The sequence below is a fragment of the Protopterus annectens genome, chromosome 14.part0 (assembly GCF_019279795.1).
Source record: "Protopterus annectens isolate FY-2018-M chromosome 14.part0, PAN1.0, whole genome shotgun sequence".
In the NCBI taxonomy this organism is placed as follows: Eukaryota; Metazoa; Chordata; order Ceratodontiformes; family Protopteridae; genus Protopterus; species Protopterus annectens.
In genome coordinates this window covers 442,098,964-442,117,776 of record NC_056748.1, presented here as the reverse complement: position 1 = coordinate 442,117,776, position 18,813 = coordinate 442,098,964, and the positions used below count along the sequence as shown (strand labels likewise).

At 39.6% G+C, this 18,813-nt stretch overlaps 1 protein-coding gene across 1 annotated transcript in view; it reads right to left on the bottom strand.

The window, feature by feature from the left end:
- CRMP1 (collapsin response mediator protein 1) overlaps positions 1–18,813 on the bottom strand; it is an 808,535-nt gene that overhangs the window by 230,285 nt on the left and 559,437 nt on the right. Inside the window, exon 10 of the mRNA XM_044056207.1 lies at positions 14,317–14,473. Coding sequence (XP_043912142.1) covers positions 14,317–14,473 — 157 coding nt within the window. The remainder of the gene's footprint in view (positions 1–14,316; positions 14,474–18,813) is intronic.

Below are 18,813 nucleotides of genomic sequence, written 5' to 3'. Positions count from 1 at the left end.
CTGACGTCAGGGAGGAGGCGACAGCAACCGACGCTGGACCAGGACTTTGGAATTCAGGCCGACTGCGGGTTGCCTGCCAGCAGGATAACCCAATTGCAATGACTGCAACAGTGAAACACGATGAACATCTGTCTTCACTGCATTCCATGGTATATCCAATGTTGTGGAAATTTTTTGTACTCTTCTCCTGACAGATACCTTTCAACAATGAGATCACTCAGATGCTTTGTAAGCTCTCTGCGAACCATAGCTTTTGCTGTAGCAGGCAACTGAGTAAATGTCAGGAAAATCCTGCTAGGAAGCCTAACTTTAGTTGGGGTTAATCAGAGTCTCTTTAATTGATGGCAGGTGTGTACTCAAGAAGACTGAATGCTGTAATTAAATCAAAAGGCGCTTCAATAAAGTATTAGTTTAAGGGTGTGCACACACAACAAAGTATTAGTTTAAGGGTGTGCACACTTATGCAACCAGCATATTGTACGTTTTTAATTTTTTATATTTTTCCCCTAACAGACTTGTTTGTTTTTCAATTGAATTGTACAGGTTATAGGTCACATTAAAGGTGAGAAAAGTTTTGAAATGATTTATTGTGGTCTCATTTTTTTATATCACAAAAACCTGGCATTTTAACAGGGGTGTGTAAACTTTTTTATATCCACTGTACACATACAGATGTACAGAACAATTATAGCCTCCTTACAGAGTGTGTACACTTCAAATGTCTGACTGTGATCAAAGGAATAAATAAATAGTATTGACAGTAAATTTATTTCAGTTCATTGTTGTCAGACATATGCAGTGCAACTCACTGCTACCTCTCTGTGCACACGTGTATAAATACGCATACACACACACACACACACACACACACACACACACACACACACACACACACACACACACGCACTACTAAATGCATAGTGTCAGTGTGTTACCCATCATACAGCACAAAAAGACTACAGTATTATTTAGCAAAAAAAATGTGATTAATAAAACAATTTTTCTCCACTCTCATACCTGTGTGTCTGTCCACAACAATTCTTGTTCTTTTATACATCTGCTTGTCTGACGCTAAATACCATTCCACACAACTATGTTCCCACTTGGTCATTATGACACAATGACCATAAACCTCTCTCTGTCCACAAACCTATAAAATCATACCATGTTGCTAAGACCTGTAACTCCAGTACTAGTAGTTTAAAAATGTGGCTCTGCCACCAGTTATTAGTCTTTATCAGGCTTTCTTGGAGGGTATACATGTCACTAGGGAATCTTTTACTGCCCCTAGTTTGCAATCATCTGCAAACATCATCAGCCTGAGGCCCTTGATGGTGGCCTTGACTTCAGGGAAGTAGATGCCAAAAAGGAGCAGCTCCAGCATTAAGCCTTGAGAGACTGCACTAGTGGCTAACCTTTGGGTGACATAGAGTTTATACCTAATTTTGTGAGTTTGTCTACAATGCCTAAATGGGGTCATGTGTCAAATGCTTTGGCCAAATAAAGGCACACAGTAGGCACCATTTTGCCCTCGTCCATTGCTTTCTTCTTGAAGTCTACCAGGCTGAGTAGGTATGGCCTGCCCTTCGAAAACCAAACTGGGATGGATACAGTGTCTGAAGATTTTCTATGGAATTGTATATCATTTCCATGAAAATTCTTTCCATGACTTTGCAAATGAGACTAGTCAGACTTATGATTCTGCAGTTATATGCGTCCATAGATGGCCCTCCCTTTTGTAGAGGGATGACAGTTGCAGTTCTCCATTTTCATGATATGAAACCTGTATAAAAGCTGTGTTTAAATAATGATTCTAGCAGTCCTGAAAGGTCGTGTTTCATGCTGTTGAGATATCCTGGAATATTACTAGGGCACACAGAAACAATGTTCTTAGCCTTGGAGAATGCATTGAGAATCTCCCTAACAGTAGTTGGAGGAGTTATAGGTAAGGATATTTCCTGTGGGATGTCTGGTGTGGGGGGAGATGGGGGTAAAACTGGAGCTAAATTTCATGGCTAGTAGATTAGCCATGCCTTCTAACTCAGTATAGGTGGCTCCTTTTACAATTAGATCAGCAAATTGTTGTTTATTGTCTTTGAGGATGTGTGCATAGCTGAAGAATGCCTTGTGATTCTCCTTGGCCTGGGAAATTATTTTTACCTCATATTTGGCTTTGGTAGATTTGATTATCCCCATGAGTTGCTTGTTTAGATTGATGAGGGAGTTTTTACCTTCCTGTTTATTGGATTTTCTTCTTTTTGTTATACAACCTATTGATATTGGACACAAGCCACCAAAGTGGCTTGTGTTTTGACTTTGTTCTGTGTTTATTCTGAATAGGTATGGTTGTCTATATGCAACCCTTAATACGATTGTACAGGTTTTAAGTGGACAATTTTACATAGGCAGCAATGTTCTCAGGGTTTGGAGGGCTTGACGTTTTGCCAAGGTATCACTTAATAGTAGGAAGTGTACCTTAGAATAATTCCTAAAAATTTCAGGGTTAGCTGGGGTTCTGGGTTTTATTTTTATATGAAAGGAGTCAGCTTTATGGTCTGATCTTACCAGTGAGGACAGTGAGGACATTACAGTGGCACACTAGGGGAGGAGATGGGTGCAGCGTTCTCCCCTATTTGTGAGGACCTAGGCAAGGATGTAGAGCCCCTAGTGGGCAGACAGACTAGGTTGTTTGGGGTGTTTGTAATTGCAAAGTTCAGAAATGGTGCTGGGTTGAATGGGGTGTGTCTTCACTATGTTTAAGTATGTGTGGGTTTCCTGGGTTATACAGGTTGACCTACAGCTTGCAAGGATAAGCTATGGGACTTTGCCTATTGTAATCTGGATACGGAGAAGCTCAAAAGAATGACATACTGTTTGAACAGCCTTGAGGTGTGCTTGCTTTTGATGTAATCTGAGGCTTCTCCACCTTTTGTCCCTTCCTGTGCAGTAGCTGCTCTAAATATATGGAAATCATTATAGCCCTGAACTGCTGGGCCACTATTCATGGCTTTAAACCACAATGCATCAATTGCACAGCCATCTGCATTCTCCAGAGTGAGGTGTTTATCACTCATGAAAAGGTGTTTGAGCAAAGCATACCTGTCAAATTCTTTGTTTAAGAATTTCTAGCAAATTCAAAAATAATGGACTTACTTTAATTCACTTAAAAAGTTAATTGAGCAACAAGTTTTGCATCAACATGCATTTTCTGAACAATAAGTTTGAAATGTAAAGTCAGTTATTATTGACTAAGTGAAATCCTCAGTGACTTACCAGAAACCCCAAAATTTTCTCTGTCCCAGAGACTTCCCATACTCTGGAACAGGCTACCAATCTATGTCAAGCAAAGTTCTTCATTAGCACTCTTCAAGAAAAATCTTGATGAGTGGATGTGAAATAGGAAATACACCCCGGGGATCACTTCTGTGTCTCTGCTCAACAGTGGCACAGGAAAATAACTTTCTTGGGTGGCATACGCCAGGGAACCTTGTTGGCTAGGCTTACGTAGGACCTTGGGCTGATAGCCTAGTACCTACCTATGAACCTATGACAGGCAAAAAGAAGCAAAAACAGGGATGTTCTGCAAAATCAGACACATTTAAGAGGCATGTGTACAGTTCCACTGCTATATAGAGATGATAAGGAAGACTGAGCTGACATACAAATGTATTCATCCTTTGTTGACTGGACTAGTCCCACTAGGCCAGTAACCTCTTTTCAGGGGACACCTGAGGTGGTATTTATACTACTAGAGGAAATTTGGTCAGGACATCAATGAACTTCCCCTACTTTTCTGCTAGGTGCCATAACATCTTTCACATTCACCTGTGCTATCACTAACTCAAGCAAAGTTTAACACCTTATACGAAGGACAATACACTCAGGAGTGGCATCTCCCTTATGCTGCATTGCAGTAGCAGCAATAAATCTGCCTAGTGTTGGAATAGAACTTACAGCCTTCTATTCCAAAGGAAAGTGTACTACATGTTGTGCCACTGACACTGTGTACTAAGTCAGCTGAGTAATTAGGCCAGCAGCTAACTACCTCTTTCTTCATATGGAGTCTAAAGGATTTTCTTCTCATTATGGGAAGGCTGAGTGGAGACAGCTTTAGATGAAAAGTCTGAGCCATGAGTGCAGACCCTTACTATACTTTTAAATCTTGATCAAGCACCTCACTCCCTATGACACTAAGAAGGGAAGGTTTCCTGAGCATACACATTGTTTCCTATGGTGGCCACAGGATGACTACATCTGTAGGGGTTTGATGAACTCCAGGACTAGGTTTTCAGTGACTAAAAAAATATCCCCCACCTTCCCATATGCCTTTATCAAAACTTTGTGCATGATGTGCCAGTGACCGACAATTCCATTAAGGCATGGCACTGCTATCTCAGCATCCTTCTCAGCAGTAAGCAGATGTCTCCCTGAACTTATCTGTGTGATCTAGGCAGAACAGAAGAAAATGAAAGTTACCTGGGCCTGCATCTTAAGGATTTTCACAGCATCTCCATGATCGTAGAAAGTGAGGATGGACTGTTCAGTACAATGCCAACCAAGCAGCAGTAAACAAATAAGAATATGTAAGGGTGATCATTTGCATTGTGCCTTCAGCTGTACAGCATGGAGGATTACGTTAGGGTGATCACCCTCAGCAGTACAGCATGGAGGATTACCTTAGGGTGATCACCCTCAGCAGTACAACATGGAGGATTACCTTAGGGTGATCACCCTCAGCAGTACAGCATGGAGGATTAAGTTAGGGTGATCATCCATGGAGGATTACCTTAGGGTGATCACCGTCAGCAGTACAGCATGGAGGATTACCTTAGGGTGATCACCCTCAGCAGTACAACATGGAGGATTACCTTAGGGTGATCACCCTCAGCAGTACAGTTTAGAGGACTACTTTAGGTTATCACCCTCAGCAGTACAGCATGGAGGATTACCTTAGGGTGATCACCCTCAGCAGTACAACATGGAGGATTACCTTAGGGTGATCACCCTCAGCAGTACAGCATGGAGGATTAAGTTAGGGTGATCATCCATGGAGGATTACCTTAGGGTGATCACCGTCAGCAGTACAGCATGGAGGATTACCTTAGGGTGATCACCCTCAGCAGTACAACATGGAGGATTACCTTAGGGTGATCACCCTCAGCAGTACAGTTTAGAGGACTACTTTAGGTTATCACCCTCAGCAGTACAGCATGGAGGACTACCTTAGCATGATTACAGCTTGAAAGATTACCTTAGATGATCACCTTCAGCAGTACAGCATGGAGGATTACCTTAGGTGGTCACCCTCAGCAGTACAGCATGGAGGATTACCTTCAGTGATCACCCTCAGCAATACAACATGGAGGATTAGCTTAGATGAAACCCTCAGCATTACAGCATGGAGGATTACCTTAGGTGATCACCCTCAGCTGTACAGCATGGAGGATTATCTTAGGGTGTTCACCGTCAGCAGTATAGCAAGGAGGATTACATTAGGGTGATCCACCTCAGTTGTACAGCATGGAGGATTACCTTAGGTGATCACCCTGAGCAGTACACCATGCAAGATTACCTTAGTCTGATCACCCTCGACAGTACAGCATGGAAGATTACCTAAGTGTGATCACTTCCAGCTGTACTTTTAGCAGTTCAGCATGGGGGATTCCAGTTTGGTGATCACACTCAGCTGTACCCTCAGTAGTACAGCACAGAGGATTACATAAGGGTGATCACCCACAGCTGTGCTACTGAACACAGAAGCAACACTTTAGCCCAGACACTTCCCTTAACACACAGTTTAATTACACACGGAGTCCTAGTGTACATGAACATGTTCCCTTACACGACATTTTACCTAAACAGTGCACTTCATAACGCAACGTACAAATTCATAACATAATAAAAGTACTTTCCCAAAGCAGACATTGTGCAGTTTACAACGCAGATCAATTTTCTGCACTTTGTACTCACGACAAAGAGTCTAGTCATGCAGCTGTGCATGTGAAGTTCTGTGAAGTTGAACTTACACCCTTAACCACATATGGATTAACCTTGAGTGGGGCAAACTTGTGTAATGCTTTGAAAAGCTATGGCCTACAGTAACCCTTGATGAAAAACACTGTCCCTTAAAACTGACAAATATTATTTTTGAACAGTCACTGATGTGGCCATTGATACTTGATACTGAATTTCTTCTGTCCCATCAAACTGTGAGCTGCATAAATTGGGAAATGTAAACAGCTGTATCACTTTAAAATACAGACAACTGTAATTAAGGCACCCACTGAAATACTGTAATGATGCAGTTCTTTGTGTACTGCCAGAAGCAGTTTGGTTAAGTAAACACTGGATATTGTAACAAGCATAAATGACTGTAGCACACTGCAAAGCCATACGAAGCTATGCTGTCCTTTTTTAAAAACGGTCTCATATTGTTGCAGTCATATAGGATCATAGGAATTTACTAGGCTATTGGCCTGAGGCCCTTATAAGCCTAGCCAAGATATATTTTTTATATTCCTTTTGATTTTAATGGACACTGTCATCCAGATAGCTGTTAATCAGCATTACACATTCAGTTCGCTCAGTCAGAAACTACTGCAAAGGAAATATCTTGTAGGCTTTATACACATTTATCTCTGTGTGTGTGTGTGTGTGTGTGTGTGTGTGTGTGCATATATATATATATATATATATATATATATATATATATATATATATATATATATATATATATATAAAGTTATATGTGCATGTGTACACACACACACACATATATATATATATATTATATATATATATATATATATATATATATATATATATATATAATTTTATTTCTTATTTCTCACCCATTGTCTGTTGGCAATCAGCCATCCCTTTTTTAGAAACCACCATACTGGTAGCCTTCAGGGGTTTTACACTAATCCTGCTCCTACCTCAGTAAAAGGCTGACATGCGCACCTGTGTCACCATGGAGACATTCTATGCCCACCACTTGCATGCACCTGCTTGCGTCACTCTACTGAAACACAAAGCCCACATTCCTTGGTGGTACATTTACTGCCATCATGCCAGCCTCTGTTAGCTCACGATTAATTTGGCTAAATGGGACCACCATTTCCTTCACTCTGGTATAGATGTATTTGTGTAAGCTGCTTACTTCCATCCTACACTGGCTGTTTTGTCTAACTGAACTTGGATTGTCTGGACCATAGTTAGGGCTTCATCCCTTTCTGCCACAGTGCCAGTGCAAGAATACAAATGCTATAATTATCATTAAGTTAATGCCTAGTAAAATGCCAGAGTTAAACAATTAAATATGCTTTTTGTATACCTACCATGCTAAGAGTGAGATCAGGTAATCCGGAGTTGTGGGGTCAGGACTAAGAGGTGGTGAAGTCACAAAAGCCGCAGCCTTTGCCCAGTTTTTGCTCCAGTAGTGGCTTCCATCTGTCCCTAAACTCGCTGTGATTGGCTCTCCAAATGTTAATGATCCTGTTAGTTAGAAAAAAAAATCCAGCTATTCAGGACAGAATCATTATTAGGTACTTCTTCATATAAATGACTGTAATTTACAGCTGATATCTTAAAGACCTTAAAGTTTCAAATAATAAAGCAACGTGCAAATTCACAGCTTTATATGATACACTAAGGAAACAAGGAGATTTAGAAGAGCCTTTTATCAGTAGAACATGTTAATCTGCCTGAAACCGCTTTACAAAAAACTTAAATAATGGCAGGTGTGCCAAATGTTGTCACAATGAATGTCACCACAAGAGCTGTTCTGTCACAATGCACTCTTATTGGTAAGCTTTAAATGTTTATAGGTACATAGGAGGTCACTAGGCGACAGACTCTACAGCCCTTACAAGCCTAGCCATGATAATGCCAAGTTGCCCCAATTTTCCTTGGTTAGATGGACATAATTAGCAGAGTGAGTCTATAATCAACACTGACTTCCCCTGTCCATGAAGGACATGGGTGCCACCCTTGAGGTGAATGTGTGGTCTCCCATCCATTTGGTAGGTTGTGCTTGAATAGGGTTAGTGAGGAGCTTTGCTTCACATGAATTGGAAGTTTATTCTAGATTAGGCAATCTGTGGGAGATATAGCTACCTCTTTGGCATGTTCTGTTTATGACACAGGCTAGGTTAAGATCCCCAGAGTGAGTGACTTTTGTGCCATTTGACATGTGAATGTGCATCACTTCCATCAGATCAGGGTTGGAGACTGTCCCAAAGGTCAGGCACAAGTCACCTGTCAATAGCTTATAAGATACAGAGTACAGTAAAAAGGCATTCAGTCTATCCAGATAGGTCATAGTTAGGAGGATCTGTATTTTGTTGATGAGAAACCTCTGTGGTCTCTCCATCTGCTGGAGGTGTCTAGGGAGGTACATGGAAAAGGGAACATTGTACTCCATTAATGGTCTGATGATGAGGGTTGAGTACAGGGGAGTTATAACATCCTTAGCCCTGGATGTGGTGCCCTTACTTATGAGATACGGAATGTAGAAGGCTTACCTTACCACGGTGGAAACTTTGTGGTCGAAGTTCAGATTGCTATTAACCTGTGTTCCCAGATGTCGCACCACTGGGTTTGAAGTTAGGGAGGTGCCGTCAATATTGTAATTAGCATGAAATTCCCCTTTGCCAAAGGGGATAATAATATTTTCCATTGCAAATCTGCATATTTTTGCAGCTACCTTGAAAAGAGAATATATGTAGATTTTTTGCTGATAAAATCAAGTTAATTTTTTCCTGAACACTGCCCTTAGGACAGTTGCTTAAAGGATGTTGGCCTTCACTGCTCTCAAATATTACTGTAGGTGTAATGAGCTTTAACCACAGAGTAGTTTAAATTCTGACAAAAGCTAGCCTTCAGATCATTAATTAAGATGCTAAAAGCTTGCCAGTTTAAGTTCATCCATACAAAATGGGATGTTACTGCCTGCATTTAAGTTCACATATAAAACCACATAACAAAAGACAATTATCCACTAACAGAGAATGCAGATGAACAGTTCACATCCACACTTCCAATAATCAAGTTATTCACTGTTCTGAGTGAGACATACAAAGGAGGTGGGAATGTGTGACCCTAGAACAGAACAGCAGGGAGGACTAGAATAAATGGATTTGAAAGGTTAAATATCTTTTTATTCTTATATAACCTCTGACTGCCTGTCTTGCCTTAAAGATGAGGAATAATAATGTGAATAAATACTGAGTATATGAACTCTCTGAACTCAGCTTTCCAATAATGTGGTGGAGTTAAGCCTGAAATCATAAAGATTTTTCCCATTTCTTTCTTAATTAGTTATTTCACATGGGCCCAGTGGGTGCTGGTATTACTTTAAGTGTGGAACAGTTACTACATTTACATTCCCTTTTCATATTTTGTGTATGGACATGACCTACATTTATTTATGCTGTTGGTTCAGGTTGCACATTCTGTATTTGAAAAGTACAGTCCTATTCAACAATAAATAAAGTAGTATGGAAGAGGGCGAAGCTCTGGCCTATGACACTTGATTGGAGGGGAGGCCTAGGGAGGGCCAAAGATTTGTGTCATTGTGCACGGTGGCAGTATGGGTCACAGTGGTTTTGGCGGGACAGGACTACAACAGGCTAACCAATATGGAAGAATAGAACAGGTCACTAAGTGGAGCAATGAAAAGTGAAGCATGATTTAGGCCTGGGGATGCTGAGGCATGGGGCATTAGAGAATAGATAGATTTGGGCAGTTGTGAAGAAATGGATGGCTAGAGATAATGCCAAGTTGGGGGGGGGGGGCAGTATGAACAGTTATCCCACCAGTGATTGTATCTTGAACCTGATTGAACTCTGGGAAAATTATTTGGCACAGAAAATCACTTGCCAGTACTGCTTGCATTTGTGAGACAATAGTGATAGATTTCATGTGATATGTTCTCTTTTCTCCATGGCTGGGCAAGTCTGGTGTGAACTGGTTATTTTATTGTGGGTGAATCTTCAGCCTTAATTGAATTGCAACTCTGCTGGATGTACTGGAGGAATATCTCTCAACATCTTAGCAAAAGATAATGGGGTGGAGAGGTGGAGACAAAGGCCCAACAATCAGGGACAGATTTTAAATATTGTACTTATTAACTCAGAAAGTTGATATAATAACATGTGTTGTGTTATCATGCACTTTCTAAAGGATATGAGGTCTGAAACTCAAATGTCTGTCATTATTTGTGCTTTCAGTCCTCAATGATTTGCTAGAAAAAACACAGATTTTAAGAGGAACACACCAAAGATATGAGCTACAAATATGGACATTCTAGACAGCTGAGAGACATGAGTGGAAGCATTAGGGAGAATATATATGGTGCTGCAGGTGGAATAGCAGTTGAATGAATAAGGTGGGGCAGAAGTGAAACAGATGCAGGGCATTATGGGAAAAATAAGAGACTGGCAGATGGAATGCGTTTAGGCTGTTTAGGGTATGGGGCTACTTAATGGGTAAGATGACAGGAATGGCCAAGCAGAAGGAGAATATTCCTGAAATAAAGAAAGAAAAAGCACTAACAGAAAAAATATGAACAGAGAGAGATGACGCATGCATTTTTCCATAGACTAAATAAGGCTCAAATCATCAATTGAGATAAATTAAGATCAACTACAATTTGACTGACTGGGATGATATGGGTATTGCCATACACAAACTCATATCTACTTATATTTTGAAGCAAAGTCTTGCTCATTGAGAGGTTTCACAGAAGCTTCAATAAATCATGAGATCACAGGTGTCAAATTTGTCAGGACCAAGTGATCTGAAGTGACGCTGGTTGTCACCACAACCACAGAAGGAAATCCTTGGCTTGGGTTGAGAGAGTTTCTTGTACTGCTGTGGATCTGTAAACCTGAAATCATATCCTGCATGGTCAGCAAGGGGTGATACGAAACAAATGTTTTCTTTCTTCACTAAACTTTGCTATAATAAGTGGAATTTGTGGGAAAGTGAACAGGAATTTTCAGCTCTAAGGCAGAGCGAATATGTTCATTGTTATTGCCCCTTTGCTCTGCTTATCTAATTAAAAGAGAAGGATGACTTCTTTCTTCTGAGTAGTGTACAGCTCAGTTTCTGTAGTGACCCTCATCTAGAACCGTTTGACTGGCAGAGACACTAAATCCATAGTACTAAGACAGGACTGGAGAAATGACACAAAAGTCTGCCAGCTCAGTCACTTCCCAGGAGATAGAAACTGCTAAAAGAGTGATGTCCCTGTTTATGGGTCAGTGTCAGCAAAGCATCCCTTTCCTGCACAGTGGTTAAGACCTCCTGCTCAGTTGTATGTTTATGTACCACAGGAACAGCATAAGGCCCTTAATTTCTCTCAGGAGGCATAAACTGAAGCCTCTTTGAACTCACACTGCATCAGATCTTACTAAAATGTAAGCAATTGCTTGGCTCAAGAAAAAATTTCCTCCCTGCATCTGCAAAGTCTAAAATCTTACTGGCACTGATTAGGTACATTTCACTTTTCTGACCCTTCACTACCCAAACTACCAGGTCCTCTCTGCTCACTGTAACCCCAGACTCTTCCAAACTTATCAAATTTCTGAATAAGCAGTAAAGATCTATCAGATCCAGCTTCCTACAGGCCCATTTTAATACTAAATAATGATTATAAAGAATTTATGTCTATAATGCCTAAAAGAATGGCAAAAGTGATGCTGGAATTGATAGATATAGATCTGGAAACTGAAACAAACCAACACTATAAAGGAATAAGGATCAGTTACAGGGTATTTTCTTGCATATTCCCTTTTTATTTATTTATACATATATACATATATTTATATACATTTATACATTTATTTATTTATATATATAGCTTTCATTATATATATATGTACCCCCATATACATATATACACCTATATACATTACTTAATATTTTTTAACCTTTGAGTGATTTGACTATTCAGAATTAATTGTACTTATTATATATGCTGCTATTTGATTTTATGATTATATCCCCCTTGCATATCACTTATATTGTACACACATTGTGGTTTTACTTGTTTTTATAAACACTAGTATTATTAGATATAGAGGGTTATATATTAGATAGTATTCAGTCGTTCAAATTAATTAATTAATTTTAATTTTAATTTTAATTATTTTTGGAGGGGTAAGGGGCATCCTGAGTCCCACATACCATCTATACATCATCTAATATAATTATGTTGCTGCTTTAAATATTTAAAATGTTTGCCTTTGTTTTTCATTGGGTACCAGGCTCATTAGTATGCTTGTGCATCTTATTTAAGAACTTTTGGATGTATTAAGAGGTGTTCTGATGAAGTTCGTACAGCGGACGAAACCTAGGTCGACGTTTTTAGTTTTGTGTTTTATTGAATAAACTTGTTTGGAGCGTTTATGGGCCTGGAAGTTTTCTTTGGAGAGCAGCAACTGATACACATTTGTTACAGCAGCTCCTCGTTGATTGTGGTCACCTTCTTCCTTATTCTTTTATAGTGTTGGTTTGTTTCAGTTTCCAAGTGTTTAGTATGGAGGGAGGAGCGACCTTCTTCCTTATTCCTTTATAGTTGTTGGTTTGTTTCAGTTTCCAAGTGTATATAACAGCACAGAGGATTACATAAGGGTGATCACCCACAGCTGTGCTACTGAACACAGAAGCAACACTTTAGCCCAGACACTTCCCTTAACACACAGTTTAATTACACACGGAGTCCTAGTGTACATGAACATGTTCCCTTACACGACATTTTACCTAAACAGTGCACTTCATAACGAACGCATAAATTCATAACATAATAAAAGTACTTTCCCAAAGCAGACATTGTGCAGTTTACAACGCAGATCAATTTTCTGCACTTTGTACTCACGACAAAGAGTCTAGTCATGCAGCTGTGCATGTGAAGTTCTGTGAAGTTGAACTTACACCCTTAACCACATATGGATTAACCTTGAGTGAGGCAAACTTGTGTAATGCTTTGAAAAGCTATGGCCTACAGTAACCCTTGATGAAAAACACTGTCCCTTAAAACTGACAAATATTATTTTTGAACAGTCACTGATGTGGCCATTGATACTTGATACTGAATTTCTTCTGTCCCATCAAACTGTGAGCTGCATAAATTGGGAAATGTAAACAGCTGTATCACTTTAAAATACAGACAACTGTAATTTAGGCACCCACTGAAATACTGTAATGATGCAGTTCTTTGTGTACTGCCAGAAGCAGTTTGGTTAAGTAAACACTGGATATTGTAACAAGCATAAATGACTGTAGCACACTGCAAAGCCATACGAAGCTATGCTGTCCTTTTTTAAAAACGGTCTCATATTGTTGCAGTCATATAGGATCATAGGAAGTTACTAGGCTATTGGCCTGAGGCCCTTATAAGCCTAGCCAAGATATATTTTTTATATTCCTTTTGATTTTAATGGACACTGTCATCCAGATAGCTGTTAATCAGCATTACACATTCAGTTCGCTCAGTCAGAAACTACTGCAAAGGAAATATCTTGTAGGCTTTATACACATTTATCTGTGTGTGTGTGTGTGTGTGTGTGTGTGTGTGTGTGTGTGTGTGCATATATATATATATATATATATATATATATATATATATATATATATATATAAAGTTATATGTGCATGTGTACACACACACACACACACACAAACACACACACACACACATATATATATATATATATATATAAAGTTATATGTGCATGTGCACACACACACACACACACATATATATATATATATATATATATATATATATATATATATATAATTTTATTTCTTATTTCTCACCCATTGTCTGTTGGCAATCAGCCATCCCTTTTTTAGAAACCACCATACAGGTAGCCTTCAGGGGTTTTACACTAATCCTGTTCCTACCTCAGTAAAAGGCTGACATGCGCACCCGTGTCACCATGGAGACATTCTATGCCCACCACTTGCATGCACCTGCTTGCGTCACTCTACTGAAACACAAAGCCCACATTCCTTGGTGGTACATTTACTGCCATCATGCCAGCCTCTGTTAGCTCACGATTAATTTGGCTAAATGGGACCACCATTTCCTTCACTCTGGTATAAATGTATTTGTGTAAGCTGCTTACTTCCATCCTACACTGGCTGTTTTGTCTAACTGAACTTGGATTGTCTGGACCATAGTTAGGGCTTCATCCCTTTCTGCCACAGTGCCAGTGCAAGAATACAAATGCTATAATTATCATTAAGTTAATGCCTAGTAAAATGCCAGAGTTAAACAATTAAATATGCTTTTTGTATACCTACCATGCTAAGAGTGAGATCAGGTAATCCGGAGTTGTGGGGTCAGGACTAAGAGGTGGTGAAGTCACAAAAGCCGCAGCCTTTGCCCAGTTTTTGCTCCAGTAGTGGCTTCCATCTGTCCCTAAACTCGCTGTGATTGGCTCTCCAAATGTTAATGATCCTGTTAGTTAGAAAAAAAAATCCAGCTATTCAGGACAGAATCATTATTAGGTACTTCTTCATATAAATGACTGTAATTTACAGCTGATATCTTAAAGACCTTAAAGTTTCAAATAATAAAGCAACGTGCAAATTCACAGCTTTATATGATACACTAAGGAAACAAGGAGATTTAGAAGAGCCTTTTATCAGTAGAACATGTTAATCTGCCTGAAACCGCTTTACAAAAAACTTAAATAATGGCAGGTGTGCCAAATGTTGTCACAATGAATGTCACCACAAGAGCTGTTCTGTCACAATGCACTCTTATTGGTAAGCTTTAAATGTTTATAGGTACATAGGAGGTCACTAGGCTTACAGACTCTACAGCCCTTACAAGCCTAGCCATGATAATGCCAAGTTGCCCCAATTTTCCTTGGTTAGATGGACATAATTAGCAGAGTGAGTCTATAATCAACACTGACTTCCCCTGTCCATGAAGGACATGGGTGCCACCCTTGAGGTGAATGTGTGGTCTCCCATCCATTTGGTAGGTTGTGCTTGAATAGGGTTAGTGAGGAGCTTTGCTTCACATGAATTGGAAGTTTATTCTAGATTAGGCAATCTGTGGGAGATATAGCTACCTCTTTGGCATGTTCTGTTTATGACACAGGCTAGGTTAAGATCCCCAGAGTGAGTGACTTTTGTGCCATTTGACATGTGAATGTGCATCACTTCCATCAGATCAGGGTTGGAGACTGTCCCAAAGGTCAGGCACAAGTCACCTGTCAATAGCTTATAAGATACAGAGTACAGTAAAAAGGCATTCAGTCTATCCAGATAGGTCATAGTTAGGAGGATCTGTATTTTGTTGATGAGAAACCTCTGTGGTCTCTCCATCTGCTGGAGGTGTCTAGGGAGGTACATGGAAAAGGGAACATTGTACTCCATTAATGGTCTGATGATGAGGGTTGAGTACAGGGGAGTTATAACATCCTTAGCCCTGGATGTGGTGCCCTTACTTATGAGATACGGAATGTAGAAGGCTTACCTTACCACGGTGGAAACTTTGTGGTCGAAGTTCAGATTGCTATTAACCTGTGTTCCCAGATGTCGCACCACTGGGTTTGAAGTTAGGGAGGTGCCGTCAATATTGTAATTAGTATGAAATTCCCTTGCCAAAGGGGATAATAATATTTTCCATTGCAAATCTGCATATTTTTGCAGCTACCTTGAAAAGAGAATATATGTAGATTTTTTGCTGATAAAATCAAGTTAATTTTTTCCTGAACACTGCCCTTAGGACAGTTGCTTAAAGGATGTTGGCCTTCACTGCTCTCAAATATTACTGTAGGTGTAATGAGCTTTAACCACAGAGTAGTTTAAATTCTGACAAAAGCTAGCCTTCAGATCATTAATTAAGATGCTAAAAGCTTGCCAGTTTAAGTTCATCCATACAAAATGGGATGTTACTGCCTGCATTTAAGTTCACATATAAAACCACATAACAAAAGACAATTATCCACTAACAGAGAATGCAGATGAACAGTTCACATCCACACTTCCAATAATCAAGTTATTCACTGTTCTGAGTGAGACATACAAAGGAGGTGGGAATGTGTGACCCTAGAACAGAACAGCAGGGAGGACTAGAATAAATGGATTTGAAAGGTTAAATATCTTTTTTTATTCTTATATAACCTCTGACTGCCTGTCTTGCCTTAAAGATGAGGAATAATAATGTGAATAAATACTGAGTATATGAACTCTCTGAACTCAGCTTTCCAATAATGTGGTGGAGTTAAGCCTGAAATCATAAAGATTTTTCCCATTTCTTTCTTAATTAGTTATTTCACATGGGCCCAGTGGGTGCTGGTATTACTTTAAGTGTGGAACAGTTACTACATTTACATTCCCTTTTCATATTTTGTGTATGGACATGACCTACATTTATTTATGCTGTTGGTTCAGGTTGCACATTCTGTATTTGAAAAGTACAGTCCTATTCAACAATAAATAAACTAGTATGGAAGAGGGCGAAGCTCTGGCCTATGACACTTGATTGGAGGAGGCCTAGGAGGGCCAAAGATTTGTGTCATTGTGCACGGTGGCAGTATGGGTCACAGTGGTTTTGGCGGGACAGGACTACAACAGGCTAACCAATATGGAAGAATAGAACAGGTCACTAAGTGGAGCAATGAAAAGTGAAGCATGATTTAGGCCTGGGGATGCTGAGGCATGGGGCATTAGAGAATAGATAGATTTGGGCAGTTGTGAAGAAATGGATGGCTAGAGATAATGCCAAGTTGGGGGGGGGGGAGCAGTATGAACAGTTATCCCACCAGTGATTGTATCTTGAACCTGATTGAACTCTGGGAAAATTATTTGGCATAGAAAATCACTTGCCAGTACTGCTTGCATTTGTGAGACAATAGTGATAGATTTCATGTGATATGTTCTCTTTTCTCCATGGCTGGGCAAGTCTGGTGTGAACTGGTTATTTTATTGTGGGTGAATCTTCAGCCTTAATTGAATTGCAACTCTGCTGGATGTACTGGAGGAATATCTCTCAACATCTTAGCAAAAGATAATGGGGTGGAGAGGTGGAGACAAAGGCCCAACAATCAGGGACAGATTTTAAATATTGTACTTATTAACTCAGAAAGTTGATATAATAACATGTGTTGTGTTATCATGCACTTTCTAAAGGATATGAGGTCTGAAACTCAAATGTCTGTCATTATTTGTGCTTTCAGTCCTCAATGATTTGCTAGAAAAAACACAGATTTTAAGAGGAACACACCAAAGATATGAGCTACAAATATGGACATTCTAGACAGCTGAGAGACATGAGTGGAAGCATTAGGGAGAATATATATGGTGCTGCAGGTGGAATAGCAGTTGAATGAATAAGGTGGGGCAGAAGTGAAACAGATGCAGGGCATTATGGGAAAAATAAGAGACTGGCAGATGGAATGTGTTTAGGCTGTTTAGGGTATGGGGCTACTTAATGGGTAAGATGACAGGAATGGCCAAGCAGAAGGAGAATATTCCTGAAATAAAGAAAGAAAAAGCACTAACAGAAAAAATATGAACAGAGAGAGATGACGCATGCATTTTTCCATAGACTAAATAAGGCTCAAATCATCAATTGAGATAAATTAAGATCAACTACAATTTGACTGACTGGGATGATATGGGTATTGCCATACACAAACTCATATCTACTTATATTTTGAAGCAAAGTCTTGCTCATTGAGAGGTTTCACAGAAGCTTCAATAAATCATGAGATCACAGGTGTCAAATTTGTCAGGACCAAGTGATCTGAAGTGACGCTGGTTGTCACCACAACCACAGAAGGAAATCCTTGGCTTGGGTTGAGAGAGTTTCTTGTACTGCTGTGGATCTGTAAACCTGAAATCATATCCTGCATGGTCAGCAAGGGGTGATACGAAACAAATGTTTTCTTTCTTCACTAAACTTTGCTATAATAAGTGGAATTTGTGGGAAAGTGAACAGGAATTTTCAGCTCTAAGGCAGAGCGAATATGTTCATTGTTATTGCCCCTTTGCTCTGCTTATCTAATTAAAAGAGAAGGATGACTTCTTTCTTCTGAGTAGTGTACAGCTCAGTTTCTGTAGTGACCCTCATCTAGAACCGTTTGACTGGCAGAGACACTAAATCCATAGTACTAAGACAGGACTGGAGAAATGACACAAAAGTCTGCCAGCTCAGTCACTTCCCAGGAGATAGAAACTGCTAAAAGAGTGATGTCCCTGTTTATGGGTCAGTGTCAGCAAAGCATCCCTTTCCTGCACAGTGGTTAAGACCTCCTGCTCAGTTGTATGTTTATGTACCACAGGAACAGCATAAGACCCTTAATTTCTCTCAGGAGGCATAAACTGAAGCCTCTTTGAACTCACACTGCATCAGATCTTACTAAAATGTAAGCAATTGCTTGGCTCAAGAAAAAATTTCCTCCCTGCATCTGCAAAGTCTAAAATCTTACTGGCACTGATTAGGTACATTTCACTTTTCTGACCCTTCACTACCCAAACTACCAGGTCCTCTCTGCTCACTGTAACCCCAGACTCTTCCAAACTTATCAAATTTCTGAATAAGCAGTAAAGATCTATCAGATCCAGCTTCCTACAGGCCCATTTTAATACTAAATAATGATTATAAAGAATTTATGTCTATAATGCCTAAAAGAATGGCAAAAGTGATGCTGGAATTGATAGATATAGATCAATGTGGTTTTGTGGAGAAAAGGCAGACATTTGTCAACATTAACAGAACAGTGACGATCCAGAGGGAAGCAGAATGTAAGAAAATACCACTGTTGTTGGTGTGTCTTGATG